This window comes from Equus caballus, chromosome 2, assembly GCF_041296265.1.
Source record: "Equus caballus isolate H_3958 breed thoroughbred chromosome 2, TB-T2T, whole genome shotgun sequence".
NCBI lineage: Eukaryota > Metazoa > Chordata > Mammalia > Perissodactyla > Equidae > Equus > Equus caballus.
Genome location: NC_091685.1, coordinates 55,527,984 through 55,545,015, shown reverse-complemented (window position 1 = coordinate 55,545,015; position 17,032 = coordinate 55,527,984). Strand labels below are relative to the sequence as shown.

Genomic DNA, 17,032 nt, shown 5'->3' with positions numbered 1-17,032 from the left:
GGATATTGCCACTGGCCTTTCCTATACCACTGAAGTCACGGGTATTTCCACAGACTCTCTGATCCAGCACAATGGTCTGTGGGTTAGTAGATTCTCCATCTCTTTGGTCTGTGAGTTTAAGTTGATTACGATCCACAACTGAGGCTAAAATCCCAAGGGTCAAAACCCTCAGCTCTGCTTGTGGAATTCTGCTCACACTGTCAAGGATAGGTGGGTTTGGGAGGTGAATTCCAAAGGGAGGTTGGAATTTCCTATTCCTATCCTTAAGCCTTTAGGCTCTGGGAAAGTACCAAGTCCCCTTCAGGGTTTCCAATACCTCAGCCAGTCTTACGTGGTGATGCTCAGAGAAGCATAAATGTTCATCATTATCAGCATCACCAACAACAAGTAGTTATTGAGCGCCTCTACTGGGCAAGATACCAAGTTCTGGGTGGAATGCAAAGACGAGTAAGATAAAACCCTGCCCTTGAGTAGTTTACAGTCTAGAGGCAGATGACTATAGTTCAAGGAAAAATGTCACAAAGGTTATAAACTATTATATCTCTCCTTCTGGCTTTTGACCAGTCTTGTTCTTAACTAACTCCTGCATAGCTCCAAGGTGGGCCCTACAGGAAGCGAGGTGGGGACACTGACTGGTAAGTGCAGCTGGGGCTGCGTTTCCTGAGCAGAGCAGGCTTGAGTCAGACCTGGCAGAGATGGTGCACCCTGATGGTCAGGGGAAGATGGCCAAGCTGAAACGTGATAGCAAGAGAGGATTTGTGAAATGACATACTGAGCGGCAGCAAAGAATTAGAAAGAAAGGAGGGACTTCACTAGTTCAGAAAAGATGAAGGGAGGTTGAAAGCAGGTAGAAAGCAAAAGACAGGCAGGAGTGTGGACGCGAGGCTTAGGTCTGTACTGAAGAAGCAAAGGAAATGACTGAGACGGCTGGTGAGAAGCAACAGCCAGAAAAACTCCCAAGGGCAGGTCTTACCAGGGCGCCCTGCTGCCAAGTTCTGCATTGCAGTGGGACTGCTGGAGGCTTCCCTTGGTAACCTTGGCCAAAGGAAATCCAGACTGAGTCTGAAGGGTCGTGGCTGTAGGGACAAGGAAGCTGGTTTTACAGGGGCAGATTCTCTATCTTCTTTGGCATTAGGCATTTCTGAGTCTGCTATCTCCATAGGCAGAGCTATCTCCTCAAGAGCATTGGAGGTGAAAGGATGCTGGTTGTTGGCAGGGGGAAGAATTTCCCTAATCCCTGATCTACTTATTTATTGCTGAGTTTGTCACCAATGTCCCCACTACAGAATCATTCAATGAGGTTCCAGTTTGAGGAGTTTTTTTCTTTTTTTTTTGGTGAGGAAGATTGGCCCTGAGCTAACATCCATTGTCAATCTCCCTTTTTTTGTTTGAGAAGGATTAGCCCTGAGCTAACATCTGTTCCAGTCTTCCTCTATTTTGCATGTGGGACACCGCCACAGCATGGCTTGATGAGCAGTGTGTAGGTCTGCACCTGGGATCTGAACTGGCGAACCCTGGGCCACTGAAGTAGAGTGCATGAACTCAACCATTTCACTACTGGGTGGCCCCTTGAGTTTAGGTTTTAAAGCACCTCATTCCCTTTGATCTGAAGCAAGCTCTTCCCTCACTTTACCAGGCATAGCAATTCCCTACCTTTTTGGAGACAGATCCACCCCTGTAGGGTCCATAATGCCATGTAGATAGTTGTCACACAAAATAACACCTTTCTGGACTTCATTCTAGAGCCTGTGACAAGAAATCTGAACTAATTGTTAAGTATTTGAACAGTAAGAGAAACAGAAAGCAGTGAGAAACAAAAGCACCCTCCAGGTCTGAGTCGCAGGACCATCTGCTCTGGCAGGCCATGTCAGCCCCAGCCAAAGGAAAGTGTAACAAGGTTATACATGTTTCTTCGTCTGGAGAAAAAGCTGTCTGTCTGATGATGTTGTATGCCAGCCACTTTAACTGGAGTGATAACAGACCCACTGCCAAAGGGTCTCAAATTTCCATTTCAGCCCTGGATTGCTCTCAACAGCCTGCTCTGGCTAGAAATCATTAGTCCTTACCAAGGGCTCAGAGTCCACTAGTCTATATACATATGGGCTAAGCTGTTACTTTTTACTGATGACTTTTTATTTTTAAATTTTTTCCACTATAATTTAGACAATAAGAAAAAATCTCTCACACTTTTGCCGTTTAACATAACCACTAATACAATTTAAGTGTATTTGTCCAATGTATGTGGCGTTTATATAGGTATAGAATTACAATGTACATTTGTTTTTTTGAAATTTTTTTTTTAAAGATTGGCATCTGAGCTAACAACTGTTGCCAATCTTCTTCTGCTTCTTTTTTTTTCCTGCTTTTTCTCCCCAAGTCCCCCCAGTACATAGTTGTATATTTTGGTTGTGGGTCCTTCTAGTTGTGTGAAAAATTTTTAATTGTGGTAAAATATACATCAAATAAATTTTATCTTAACCAGTTTTTTTTTTTTGAGGAAGATAGCCCTGAGCTAACATCTGCTGCCACTCCTCCCGTTTTTTTTTTTTTTTTTTTTTTTGCTGAGGAAGATGGCCCTGAGTTAACCTCTGTGCCCATCTTCCTCTGCTTTATACGTGGGATGCTGTCACAGCATGGCTTGATAAGTGGTGCTTAGATCCACACCCGGGATCCTGGCCAGCGAACCTCAGGCCACCAAAGCAGAACACACGAACTTAACCACTATGCCACCAGGCCGGCCCCTTATCTTAACCATTTTGAACTGCACAGTTCAGCAGTGTTAAGTATATTCACATTTTTGCGCAATCACTCAGTCTCCAGACGTTTCAGCTTGTAAAACTGAAACTCTATACTCATTAAACAATTCCTCATTTCCTCCTCCCCCCAGACCCTGGAAACCACCATTCTACTTTCAGTTTCTGTGAATTTGATTACTCTAGGTACCTCATATAAGTGAAATCGTACAATATTTGTCGTTTTGTGACTGGCTTGTTTCACTTCCCGTAATGTCTTCAAGATTTGCCCATGTTGTAGCAGGTGCCAGGATTTCCTTCCTTTTTGTGGCTGGATTATATTCCACTGTTTGCATACACCACATTTTGATCATCCATTCATTCATCAATGAACATTTGGGTTGCCTTTACCTTTTGGCTATTGTGAATAATGCTGATATGAATGTACATAAAGTTTTATATCTTACCTTTTCACTTCCCATTATAATATCTTTATGTATACATATATAAATGTTTTTCCAGGTTGATATACAGTCTTTATAATAATCTTGTTTTCTCTGTTTTAACAGTAACGTAACAGTCCTTTAAGCCCATGTACTTCAATATTTTTCTACAGTTCTACATACAAGATGTTTCCAATTTTCCCCTAACTGCCATGATAAAAATGTTGTACCTATGATATTCCCTCCATATTTTGGCTTATTTTTTTAGAATAGATTTCTAAGAAGTGAAATTACTGGGTCAAAAGGTACAAACATTTTATGACTTAAAAGACGAAAGACAAAAAGCCAAATTGCTTTCTAGAAAAATAGTATCTATTTGCATAGCTACTAATAGTGTATATGAAATTCCATTTCACCATACTCACACCAGCTTCATTTCTTTTTGCATTAAAAAATTAAACAGAAGGAAGGTAAGAGCTCATTCCTGTTTACCAGAGAACACTCTGATTATTAACAGTGATGGGCATTTGTGAGAACACCAAGGCTTGGCTAGCCTGTGAATACTAGCATGGTTACGGTTGACTGAAATATAGATATAATGGGTAATACATGTTATATATATAAATATACATGGATGTATTAGAAATATGCCTGCCATAGTAGGTGCTTAATAAATTATAGCTATTATTATTGTTGCTGTTGTTCTATTAATGCCCAAAGTAGGGTGATTCTTGGCCTGTACCTGCTCCCTCAGGCCCTCAGCTCCCCAAACCGTGGTTTTCCAGTGACTTGCAGCGTCCCCAGTGTGGTGGTATCTCAGAAGAGCTTTTTCCGCCCTGTGGAGGTCTCCACCCCAGCCCTCTGCTGCTGGTTCTCTCTGCTAGACACAGCTTTGCCGTGCTGCTGGCTGCCCTAAGCCCTCAGAGAAACAAAACCACAGGCAGTGCGGGGACCCTGGTGGCAGAAGAGTCACGTGGCTCCGAATAGGGCGTGCCTTATGCCAGAGACTTGTAAATGTCTTCGTTAACACAGGTCCTCCATCTTTTGGCCCTAACCCCCTCTCTCCACGGAGGCTCAGGCCACAGAGTGTGTAAGGGGGCATGTCTGCCACGCTTTCTGTGGTAGGCAGAACAGTGCCCCCCTCCTGCCCCCCAGAGACGTCCACGTCCTGACCCTGGAACCTGTGAATATGTTACCTTACATGGCAAAGGGCCGTTGCAGATGTGATTAAGTTCAGGATCTTGAGATGGAGAGATATCCTGGATTATCTGGATGGGCCCAATGTAATTACATGAGTTCTTATACATGAAGGAGGGAGACAGGAGGCTAAGAGTCAGGGAGAAGGAGGGAGGGAGAGAGAGAGAGAAAGTTAATGCTGTTCTGCTGACCTTGAAGGTGGAAGGGAGCTGTCTAAGAAATGCAAGCAGTGATGCTAAACATCTTTTCAGGTACCCTTTGGCCATCCGTATATCTTCTTTGGAGAAATCCCTGTTCAGGTCTTTTGCCCACTTTTTAATTGGGTTGTTGGCTTTTTTGTTGTTGAGCTGTGTGAGTTCTTTATATCTTTTGGATATTAACCCCTTATCTGATATATGGTTTGCAAATATCTTCTCCCAATTGTTAGGTTGTCTTTTCGTTTTGTTGATGGTTTCCTTTGCTGTGCAGAAGCTTTTTAGTTTGATGTAGTCCCATTTGTTCATTTTTTCTTTTGTTTCTCTTGCCAGTCAGACATGGTACTTGAAAATATGCATCTGAGACCGATGTCAAAGAGCGTACTGCCTTTGTTTTCTTCCAGAAGTTTCGTGGTTTCAGGTCTTACATTCAAGTCTTTAATCCATTTTGAGTTGATTTTTGTGCATAGTGTAAGATAATGGTCTACTTTCATTCTTTTGCATGTGGCTGTCCAGTTTTACCAACACCATTTATTGAAGAGAGTCTGCTTTCTCCATTGTATGCTCTTGGCTCACTTGTTGAATATAAGTTGTCCATACATGTGTGTGTTTATTTCTGGGCTCTCAATTCTGTTCCATTGATCTGTGTGTCTGTTTTTGTGCCAGCTTTTCCACTGCTAGATATTTATCCAAAGAACTTGAAAACACAAAGGCATAAAGATACATGCACCTCTATGTTCACTGTAGCATTATTCACAATAGCCAAGACTTGGAAGCAACCTAGGTGCCCATCGAGGGACGAATGGATAAAGAAAATGTGGTATACGTGCACAATGAAATAGTACTCAGCCATAAGAAATGATGAAATCTGGCCATTTGTCACAACATAGATGGACCTTGAAGGTATTATGCTAAGCGAAATAAGTCAGAGGGAGAAAGTCGAATATCATACGATCTCACTCGTAAGAAGAAGATAAAAACAATCACAAACAAACACGTAGCAACACAGATTGGATTGGTGGTTACCAGAGGGGAAGCAGGGAGGGCAAAAGGGAGGATTAGGCACATGTGTGGTGATGGACTATAATTAGTTTTTGGGTGGTGAACATGATGTAATCTACACAGAATTTGAAATATATTATAATGTATATCTGAAAAATAAAATAAAAAAGAAATGACAAATAAATAAAATTTAAAAAATAAAGAAAATGTAACTATGACTTTTCAGGGGGAAAAAAAAAGAAATGCAAGCAACCTCCAGAAGCTAGAAAAGGCAAGGAGACAGATTCTCTCCCAGAGTCTCAGAAAGATTGCAGCTCTGCCAACACCTTGATTTTTAGCCCAAAAAAACCTAGTTTGGACTTCCGACCTCCAGAACTCTAAGAAAATAAATGCGTCTTGTTTTCAGCCGTTAAGTGTGTAGTTGTTATAGCAGCATAGGCAATGAATATACTCCCCTAACGTCCTGCCTCCCCCTATTTCTCTTTCCAGATCTCCTTTAAGGCTCTTTCTTAGATTGGAAGTCCCCAAGTTAATTAAGACAGTTAAGAGGGCCTGCCAGTTCCACATTTAAGATCCTCTGTGGCCACTCTTGCTCGTTACTTGTATTCATTCTTTTGTAAATTGTTTCTGGTCGTTGCCCCACTGATGACTCTTAATGTCGGAAATATCTATAGTGCCACTCCAAGATCCCACCCTAAGCCATACTCTCTCCTGTAACCCTCCATCCAGTCATCAAAACAAGAAATATTCACTGGAGGCTGCTGTGTGCCAGGCACCGAGCTCTTATTGATGGCATGGACGGCAGCGTGGAGTCCATGCCTTTACTGAGTCCATACGTGTTTGATTTTTTTGGCTTAAGAACAACATGCATAGATCTGCTGTTGTCGTTGTTCTTGTGAGGGTTCTAAGATTTGTTTCTTTCCAGAAAGCAATCAGGGTACATGGAGCCTCTTTGACAAAAGTACCAGGGGACAGGAACTGCACTCTAGTTCCATTTTGTCTTCCAATTTGTATTCAGACCTGGCAAGAGTTAAATGATAGATAAGCACAGATGAAAAACAGCGCAGCCCAGCACATCTTTGCTTAGGATAATTTCTCCCCTCTCTTTATCCTCTCCAGTCCTGCTTTCCTGCCTCTGACGCAGGGAGCTAAGTGTCTGAATGAAACCTGTTAGAGGTTCCAATTAAATCTTTGTTGACAAAGGGCACACACGGCATCCTCAGAAAACAGATGGCAATAAATCCATCAGCACGTCCACTTTCAGAGAACAGAGTCCCTCTGCTGAGCGGGCAACAGCTGCTGAGGCCTCATGGAGCACCTTACACGAGACGCCTCTGAGGTAAGATGCTTCTCTCTGGACACTTACTTCTTCCTTGTAATTTGTGTCTCTTGCAGAGAATTTTGACTCTAAAGCAAAGTATACCACTGACTTGTTGGCAAATTCCTGGCTTTGTTTGTTTGTATATTTTCGGTCTGTCCCTGTAGGACTTACTTCATTCCATCTTACATCTTTTAGTTTCCCACTGCTTTTCTCTTAGTCCCTTCTTATCTTCTGAGGTACATATTTCTTGTGTATCCTAAGTGAATTTGTACTTAGAAATACTTTATTTATACAGAGAAGCGGTGGGTCTTAGATGATTGCATGCATTTTCTGGTTAAACTGATCTAGGAATCGGGCTCAGTAGGGCCCTCCACTCCTCGAAACTGTGGTGTGGACAACGTCTCCTCCAGCCCTGGCCTTGGGATAGAGCCATGGGTGCCCGGGACGCTTCCAGCATCTGAGGCTGACTGTTGGCCTAATGATAATCATTGAAAATTATTCACTTCCTGTAGTATAAAAGTAATTAATTATAGAATATTTAGAAATTACAGAAAAAAATAATTTAAGTCATTAATTATAGTATCTGGCATTTGTGTGTGTATCTTTTCCAGCCTTTTAAAAACGCATTTATGCTTTTTATTTGCACATACGTTTATCTTTTATATGGTTGAGGTCAAGATGTAAACACAGCTTAATATCCGTTTTTTACTTAACATATTTAGGGTATTTTCTAAGTCATTGAAATTATTTGAAAACATTATTTTTAACAGCTACTTATATTCCACCATTAAAATGTTTCACTTTTTTCGCTAATATAAATAATTCTGCAATTAGTAATTTTGAACAAAAATCTTTGGCTACATTTCAGGTCATTTTCTTAGGATAGGTTCCAAATCAAAGAGTATACAATTTTTGGAGCCTGATGCATTTCATGACAGTAATCTATTTTTTTCTGTTTATTTCTTCCAAATCCAACTCCAGTTTATTTTATTTTATTTTATTGAGGTCATAATGGTTTACAATATTGTGTAATGTGTACGTTATTGTTTAACAATTTCTGTATAGACTGCATTGTGCTCACCACCAATAGTGTAATTTTTATCAATCACCATACATATGTGCCCCTTTACCCCTTTCACCCACCCCCCACTCTCCTTCCCCTCTGGTAAGCATTAACCTGTTCTCTTTGTCCATGTGTTTGTTTATCTTCCACATATGAGTGAAATCATGTAATGTTTGTTTTTCTCTGTCTGGTTAATTTTGTTAAACATCATACCCCCATGGTCCATCCATGTTGTTGCAAATGGGATGATTTTGTCTTTTTTATGGCTGAGTAGTATTCCATTGTACACATCTTCTTTATCCAGCCATCAGTCAGTGGGCACTTGGGTTGCTTCCATTGTCTTGGCTCTTGTGAATAATGCTGCAATGAACATAGGGGTGCATAAGTCTCTTTGAAATGAAAGTAACCTATTTTAAAATTTATATGATTGGAATGGTTGATACCACAACGGAAGCAATATAAAAGAAAATGAAATTCTTCCAGAAACTGTGATTATCTGAAGTTTAACAAAATACTGTGGCTTAATGCTGACTAATGACATGAAATGCTAAGTAGAAAACTAATCACGAAAGTTAGTATTTTATTCACACAGAGTATCACACCTTTCTGAGCAAGGGTTTACAGCTTAAATGAGAGAAGAGGAGTGTTTCTAGTACCACAGAGCAAGGCAAGATGGTGGAGTACAAGCCTGAATGTTAAAAAGCTTAGGATTTCATTCCAGTTTGCCACAAATTATGTGACCCAAGACAAATCTCCCAACCTGCTGCGTCTCAGATTTCTCACCTGTGAGATGAAGGGCTTGGTTTGGTTCAGTGTTTCTCAGTGGGCAGCACAAGTAACGCTTGTGGCACATGAGATATTTTCGGGTGGTACATAAAATAGACCATAATTTTTTTTTGGCATGGCACATAAAATTATTTTTTAAAGCAATACTATTTCAGTTTTTAAAAAGAGTGGATTTAGGCACCAGCCCAGTGGCATAGTGGTTCACGTGCTCTGCTTTAGCAGCCTAGAGTTCACAGGTTTGGATCCTGGGCACAGACCTACACACTGCTCATCAAGCCATGCTGTGGTGGTGACCCACATACAAAATACAGGAAGATTGTCACAGATGTTAGCTCAGCAACAATCTTCCTCAAGCAAAAAGAGGAGGATTGGCAACAGATGTTAGCTCAGGGCTAGTCTTACTTACCAAAAAAAAAAGAGAGAGAGAGAGAGTGGATTTAGAGGAAAAGTTTAAATAAATAAATAATAGTACAAGTAGTCCTTATATGTGAGATAAACCATCAAGGTGATGGGTAAGTGTCTGATGTCTGAGAAACATTGCTAGATGACCTTGAGAATTCGCCAGGTAGAATTCTAGATATAAATGTTGGTAAGTGGGGCTGGGCCAGTGGCCGAGTGGTTAAGTTCACGTGCTCTGCTTTGGCTGCCTGGGGTTTGCCAGTTTGGATCCTGGGCATGGCCCCACATGCCACTCATCAAGCCTGCTGTGGTGGTGTCCCACATAGAGGACCTGGAATGACTTACAACTAGAATATACAACTGTGTTCTGGGGCTTTGGGAAGGAAAAAAAAGAGGAAGATTGGCAACAGATGTTAGCTCAGGGCCAATCATCCTCACCAAAAAGCATACCTTTGAAAAAAAAAGAAAAAGTTGGTAAGCAATGCTTTCTTGGAAGGCATTCTGGGAATCAGGTAGAGTTATTGAGATGTATAAGAAGTGAACAGAGACACAGGCATGGAAAAGGTTCAAATACCATCCTACGACTCGCAACTCTTTGCACTTTTCATTTCAATAGTGAGTTTCATCTGTCTGGGCAGACTTTCTCCCCTCTTCTGTAAAGGCTGCAGAAGACCTGTAGCTGTAGCAGGACCTTTCCTGAGATCCCGGAGGAGAAGACACCCCCAGCCTAGCCCTCACCATGCTCAGGGCAGCTTTGGATGCTCCTCAGCAGTTGCTGAAGGCGGGGAGAGAGTCCCGGAAGCTAGTGCTGGCGGTGGTGTTTGTTGCTCTGCTCCTGGACAACATGCTGCTTACTGTGGTGGGTATGTTTGGGGCTCTTTTCACTGGGAGTTAGTTTGCTCTGGGCTCCAGTGGGCAGCACACATCCTGCTGGATTTCAGCATGAATGGACTGGAGAAGTTTTCTTTTCATGCTGAAAACACACAGAGGTTGCTGGGGATCGGAGGGAAGAGTAGGAAATGGTGTCTGCAGCTCACCAGCCATTGCTGAAAGACCCCAGAGGTTCAAGAGAAGGAGGTTCAGAGAGCATCTGACCAAAAAAGAGGGTGACCTGGAGCCAGAGCTGGCATTGTTTTTCTTCCTCCTCATTCCACCTTCCCAAGGGGCTGACGACCCCCAGTGGCCTCTGGGAGAGGGAACATCTTCTCACCGTGGCTCTTCCAGCTTCTGCACTATCAAAATACCCAACTCCTGATGAAAACTTCCCTTTCTTGTGGCTCATTCCCTCCGAGTCCTGCCTTTGTTTAGTTGGTAGTCTCTTAATCTTTACATTCAGTATGTCAGTATATAAGTGGCTGTGAACATGTTGCCCCTCTGGGTAAAATATTTGCTTTAAAAGAAGAATCTTCCTGAGACAAACTGTTAATCCAATACAGTCGATTCTCACTACTCGTCGTAGTTATGCTCTATAAAGTTGCTGCAAACACTGAATTTAGCCAGTACTGAATCCTTGCTCCCAGGGGAACTACACACACACACACACACACACACACACACACACACACAGCCCCCATATAGATTATAATCTTAAATCCTAAAAACAATGCACCCTAGTAGTTTCTATTTTCTTTACAAAAGAGAAAATGACATTCAGTGTTAAGTGACTTGACCGAGGCCACCTCATTAACAGGTGCCAGAGCTGGGACTCAATCTCTGTCCGACTGGCCCCAGCGCTGGAGCTTCTTGCACCGCACTGCCCTGCTTCCACCATCTCCATGCTCTGCCGTCTCTGTGTGAGACTTCAAATAAGAAGGCAGAACGTTGTTCAACCTCAGCTGGGAAAGGGAGCATCTGGCGATTCAAACTTTTTCCCACTCTCTGCACAGATGTCCAGGAAAAATCGTGACAGCTCTGCGAGTGTTGATTTTGTGATTACAAATAAATTTTAGCCAGTAGGCAAATTAGCCAATATGGAATCCACGAATAATGAGGACCAACTGTATGATGGTCAGAATTTAGGTACTTCAGCTAATGGGATAACTTGGGCAGGCGCAGTCTTTGGATAGGCTTCAAATCATGTCACTTAGACACCTTCCTCGAGCGTGAATCTAAACCTCGCAGTAATGACCCTGAACTGACTCGTGCTAAAAAGACCTTACTTAGCCCTGATCACTTGTCCCTCTTGACTTTCAGTGCCCATCGTGCCCACCTTCCTATATGCCACTGAGTTCAAAGAAGTCAACACTTCTCTGCACCTAGACTCCACCACCACTTCCTCACGTGCCCTCGTTTCTTCTGCCTTTGCCACCATCTTCTCCTTCTTTGAAAACAACACCATGGCTATTGAAGAAAGTGCACCCAGTGGCACAGCATGGACAAATGGCACTTTTGGCACTATCCCTCCTCCTGGCACTGGAGCCATCCCAGCACATAAAAACAACTGCCTGCAAGGCACAGAGTTCTTGGAGGAAGAGAACATACGAGTCGGAGTTCTGTTTGCTTCGAAGGCTCTGATGCAACTTCTGGTCAACCCATTTGTGGGACCTCTCACCAACAGGTATCTCAGTCGGTGCAGCACTCCATATTGTGCTCTGGGGCTCAGGAATAAAAGAATGGGCTGAGGTGTCATAAAGGCTGGTTAGGGGGCCGGCACCGTGGCCGGGTGGTTAAGTTCGTGTGCCCCACTTCAGCAGCCCAGGATTTCACAGGTTTGGATCCTGGGTGCGAACATGGCACTGCTCACCAGGCCATGCTGAGCTGGTGTCCCATATAGCAAAACCAGAGGCACTCACAACTAGGATATACAGCCCATGTAGCACAACCAGAGGCACTTACAACTAGAACATACAGCTATGTACTGGGGGGGCTCTGGGGAGAAGAAGAAGAAAGAGGAGGAGGAGGAGGAGAAGAAGAAGAAGAAGAAGAGAGGATTGGTAACAGATGTTAGCTCAGGGCCAATCTTAAAAAAAAAAGGCTGGTGAGAAGGAAAATTCACTTGTCTGTGCCCCCGCACAGTCAGTTGCTTGGAAAGCGAGTTATCCCAAGGGATAACATGATATTGATGAAATGCCATGGGTGTCCAATTTTCTTAGTGATATAATGACTACTGAGTACCAAGAAGAGAGCCAGTGAGCAGAAGTGTGCTGTGGACGTCAGCTCAGCGCCCAGGATCGTGGCTCCGTGGGGGGCCGGGAATGGGACAGGCCTCTGCAGTCCAGAGCAGGCCTTCTTAGCGTTGTACTTGGGATGATCCGGATGTCTCGAGGGAACCTGCCCTCTGACTAGGCTATCCTTTCTGGAAAAGAGGATTTTGGCCTTTGTCTACGGGTAAATTTGCCTGTTTATTTGCTTATATGCATTCACAAGTCATATCCCATCTGTACACCTGCATACAGAGACTTGTTTTACCATGTACCGAAATAACCGCTTTTGTGTTCCCAATTACATAAAAAAATATAGTCCAGGTGTATGGATGCCTATTGGAACTGTATCTTTTTTAAAATTTCCTTTCAGGATTGGATATCACATTCCCATGTTTGCTGGCTTTGTTATCATGTTTCTCTCCACAGTTAGTAAGTAATTTGCTTCCTTTTTTCTTCCCTTCACTGATTGCCTTTGATTTTATTGCACGTACTACAGAGAAGAGAGCAGGCTCAAGTTAGCTAATAAGGCATCTAAGTGGCCTATGGCACTGATTTAAATGCTTTGCAGTTTGTGGTGTGGGGGCCAGAGTAGCAGTGGCAGCTCAATCTAGCTGGGATTTGTATATTCTGCTCTAGAAGAACAGCTCCTTCACTTCCTCCAGCTGGGGAAAATTGGGAAGGCTGTTTTAGTGTATATGCCGTAGTGTGTGTTTGTGTGTGTGTATGTGTGTGTGTGTGTCTATCAGTAATCCTTGAGTGAGTTTAGTATAAACCTCCCATCTTTGGAAGAGGTCATATTATTTTGATGTGCAAAGGTAAAGGGGAACTAACAAAGCATCTAAATTGGACAATAGCAACTGGAAAATTCCAAAAGGTCTACTGCCTTCAAGCCAGGACATTAAAGGTTATAGCTTAGCAAAATAAATCTGCCGAAGAAACAGGAAAGAGAAAGACAAATAGTCTATCCAGCATCAGATAAATGTACCTGACAGAATGGAGATGGAACAAGAACAGTAAATGAAAAACAATATGTCTGTGAGATAGGGTAACCGCCAGAGGACCCCTGGCTGTTTAGCATGAGGTCCCTGCCTGATTCTCCACCCAAAACTCATGTTTTGAAAGGTTTTCTTATTGACCAAACTGCATGTATTAAATAATAATTATTGTTTCCATGCCATAACCAGGTTGCTATACTGAGGTGGCTTACTTTTAGCAAATGTTTGGTGTTTAGGGTATCCTAGGTCACATTCATTTAGGGTTTTTAAATACTAAAAAGAGGTTGCTGATGCCCATTACTGCCCTAAGGGTCGCCAGCTGGGAACCATGCCTAATGTAACTGGGAGCGAAATGGTGGTCTGTGTGAGGGGTACAAAGTGAAAAAGAAATCGCTTTGATCCTCCTGAATAGGGTGACCAACAGTCCTACTGTGCCTGGGATTGAGACGCCCGCCTCCCAGACTTTTGGTTTTAAAACTGGGGCAGTCCTGGGCAAACTGGGATGAGTTGGTCACTGTTTTCGAAGGCCATAGGAATAGCTGACCTTGAACAGACTGGAACTCAGAAAGCCTGGGAGAGGGTATCGGAGGCCCGGCGAGGGGAGACCAAACCTGTGCGTGTTTGGACACAGTGTGATCAGGTCAGGAGGTAATGGAAGAGGATCACGAGACATCCACCAACAAAGACATCCGTAATGAATGGGCAGAGGCACTCAAACTCTGCTGACTCACACACTATGGGAGGAATCTTGTCTCCTTGGGGGGCACTGTCCCGGAACCAGAGGTGAGACACGTCTGGACTTACAACCTTGCCAGCCACACCATATAATTTAGTTTTTTGATAACATATTCCTGTTTGGTTCTCAGTTTCGTGCATGTTAGTCTCTAGTAACTGAACCTCTTCAAAGGCATGAACCGTGTTCTCTTTCTTTCACATTTGCTACAGCCTAGCACAGGGGCATGTTCAGTATTACTAAATATTTACTGATTTGATTTGGCTAAAAGCTCTTCCAACATAAGGTAAGGGGAAAGCTCCGATTGGATCACAGGATATCCTTTTGTCTCCAATGCCTATGGTCCTTCAAGTACACAAAGCTTCTTTTGTCCCTACACTTCAGATAACCCCCTGGGGCCCAACGGTGGTAAAGGCCAAATCTGGGCATTCCATGCGGAAGATCCAGAAATAGAGTGTGAGTGCCAGCATCCAGGCCTGTGCATTAGACTTGTTGTCAACTCTGATTCCAGTGGAGATGGTGATGGGCTTTGGGGCTGGAAACTGGAAATCCAGCCTTCCAACCGCTGAGTGGTGAATTGGTTTCTGCTTCTCTGGTTTTTCAGTCTTCATGCCAGTTAAAATGCAATCCCAATTAAGGGTTGGGAGATTAGAAAGACAGCTCCAGAGACGGAGCAGTGATCATGCCTTACTGCTCATGTCTGTCGCAGCTCGGGCCCATTTTCTGGTGCCAGCGAACAAGGGCGACTTGCTAATAAGCATCTTGCTCTTCTCTTTGCCCAGTGTTTGCCTTTTCTGGTACCTACACCCTGCTCTTTGTGGCCCGGACCCTTCAAGGCGTTGGATCTTCATTTTCATCTGTGGCAGGTAACGCTGACATCTTATACACACATGCACACGTGTACACACACACATGTGCACACACACACATCATTTACCATCTCTTACTCCCTTCAGACCCTATAAGATTTATGTGAGGACCTTAAAGAAAATATCCCAGTGGGCCGAAATTATGGTTCAAAAACAAGGTAATTATAGAGTTGATGGCTGTGCCTGTAAATCCTTAAGCCTGACGTAACTTCCTCTGACAACATCTGGATGCAGCTGGCTCAGGTCAGAGCAAGCCGGAAGTAAAACTATGAAATAGGCCAGGCTTTTATTTAATGCCCCTCTGTGGTCTTCTTTCTGTCCCCTTCTTAACATTTTATAGAACAGTAATGTTAATACTAGCAGTAACACTATCACAGTTTATAAAATTTTATCAAATACAATATTGAATGTAACCCTATGAAGTAGACATTTTTATACACAAGTGAACAGACACGAGAGTCCAGCCCATGCTCTCTTCCAGGTAACCGTGCTTTCATACTCCCCCTTGGGCACCCCATTAAATAAACAGTTCTCTGTGTTCATAGGTTTTCCTTGCCTTGCCTACTCCATATCCGTTCATTCAGGGAAATGTGCTAGGAGATGGTAAAATGATATGGACTGCAGTACCGTTGGACAGTGGCATTCTGCGTCCCCCTTCCCTGAACTCTAGCACTCCCAACAATGTTCTGAAGAGAAGGAATGGGCCACATGGAGGTTTAATGGATCAGTGGGGCAGTGTTTGTAAAACGCTATGGCTTAAGTTTTGTAAAACCCCTCAAACTGAAACTCTGGCTAAAATGATCCCTGAAGATATAACAGCGCAGAGACCAAGGACTCTGTGAGAGGCAGACAGAGAGGCCCCGTGTGCCAATTCCACCCGTTACTCTCCTTTCAGGTCTTGGGATGCTGGCAAGTGTCTACACTGATGACTATGAGAGAGGGCGTGCCATGGGAATTGCCTTGGGGGGCCTGGCTTTGGGAGTGCTGGGTGAGTGGCACCTGCCTCGGATCTGGGTTCGGAAGGGTGGGTTACTGCAGATTCTCCAAAGAAGCTCCAGGAGGCAGGTGTTCCTGAGGTTCTGGAAGATGGTATTTTTCTTCGTTCTCTGTCCAATTGCGTTTGTGTCCTGAAATTTTGCGCAAGAAAGGTGAAATCTGTTTTCCCTTAAGAAGCTAAATAGCCTCTAATGGCTTGGGAATGGTCCAGAAACCTAGTCTATTCAAGGGAGTAAATCTCCCCTGTCAGCAGCCACTGCCTCGCCTCTGCTTCCACACGTGGCCGGTGCTTTCAACAGAAGAGCAGCTTCTTTGTCAGATTTTGTGCTGTGTTACAAACATAATCTCCTTTAATCCTCACCCCACACTGTGAAGGAGGGATGACTGTCCCCATTACAGAGATGAGGATGAGAAAGATTGTTAAATACCTGTTCAGGGTCACACAGTCGGGAAATCGCAGAGCCAGGATGCAGGTTCCGATTCTGTGGGCTTGAATCCCAAGCTCCAAGACACAGGCTTATACTTTCTTTGAGGTTCATCCTTATAGGGTTTGATTGACCAGTCTGACAGTCACAGACTCTTACTGTGCGCTTATTACAGGCCCAGCACAGTGCTGCACAGAGAGGGTATGGGTAAGAAGCCTCAGACACGGTTCCTGCCCTCTCAGAGCTTACAAGCTCACTGGGGAAAAACACCGAAAGTCTCTTCCCTGTCCCACACCCCACCCTCTACCACCATGGGGAGGAGGGAAAACCAAAACCCTGCTCTTTGTGAGTATTCACCTGCCCAAACACCCAAGCTGAAACTGTGGTGCGTCCTGGCCTCGTTCATCATTGCTCACTCCCAAATGAATGAGCCCCTTCCATCCTCTACAGCCACTTCCTCAAGTCAGTCCCTCACGGCGTCTCAGCTGGAATACGGCACCAGCCTCCTGCCTGATCTCTTACGCATTCCCTCCTCCCTCCAAGGGGCTGCCGTAAGAAGCTTCCTATGCCCAGAGCTGGTGGTGTTTCTCCCCTACTAAGCAGCACTGATGTTTCTCCCTGGCCCACAGGGCCGAGTAGATGCTTTATGTGAATACACAGGGCTCTTGACTGTTTGGCCTCAACCTTCCCTACCTCCACTTCTCCTCTCCCAGCTGCTCATATTCTAGTAACAC

At 43.8% G+C, this 17,032-nt stretch overlaps 1 protein-coding gene across 5 annotated transcripts in view; it reads left to right on the top strand.

Annotated features, from left to right (window-relative positions):
- SLC18A1 (solute carrier family 18 member A1) overlaps positions 1–17,032 on the top strand; it is a 38,380-nt gene that overhangs the window by 5,578 nt on the left and 15,770 nt on the right. For 2 of the 5 annotated variants that reach the window (XM_070255798.1, XM_070255817.1), the window contains 6 exons: positions 6,688–6,907; positions 9,754–10,000; positions 11,331–11,694; positions 12,651–12,709; positions 14,791–14,874; positions 15,773–15,865. In XM_070255798.1, coding sequence (XP_070111899.1) covers positions 9,877–10,000; positions 11,331–11,694; positions 12,651–12,709; positions 14,791–14,874; positions 15,773–15,865 — 724 coding nt within the window. In that variant the 5' untranslated portion in view covers positions 6,688–6,907; positions 9,754–9,876. Of the gene's footprint in view, positions 1–6,638; positions 6,908–9,753; positions 10,001–11,330; positions 11,695–12,650; positions 12,710–14,790; positions 14,875–15,772; positions 15,866–17,032 lie in introns of those variants that run through there. The other 3 variants (XM_023636100.2, XM_070255828.1, XM_070255808.1) reach the window with 3 other exon arrangements.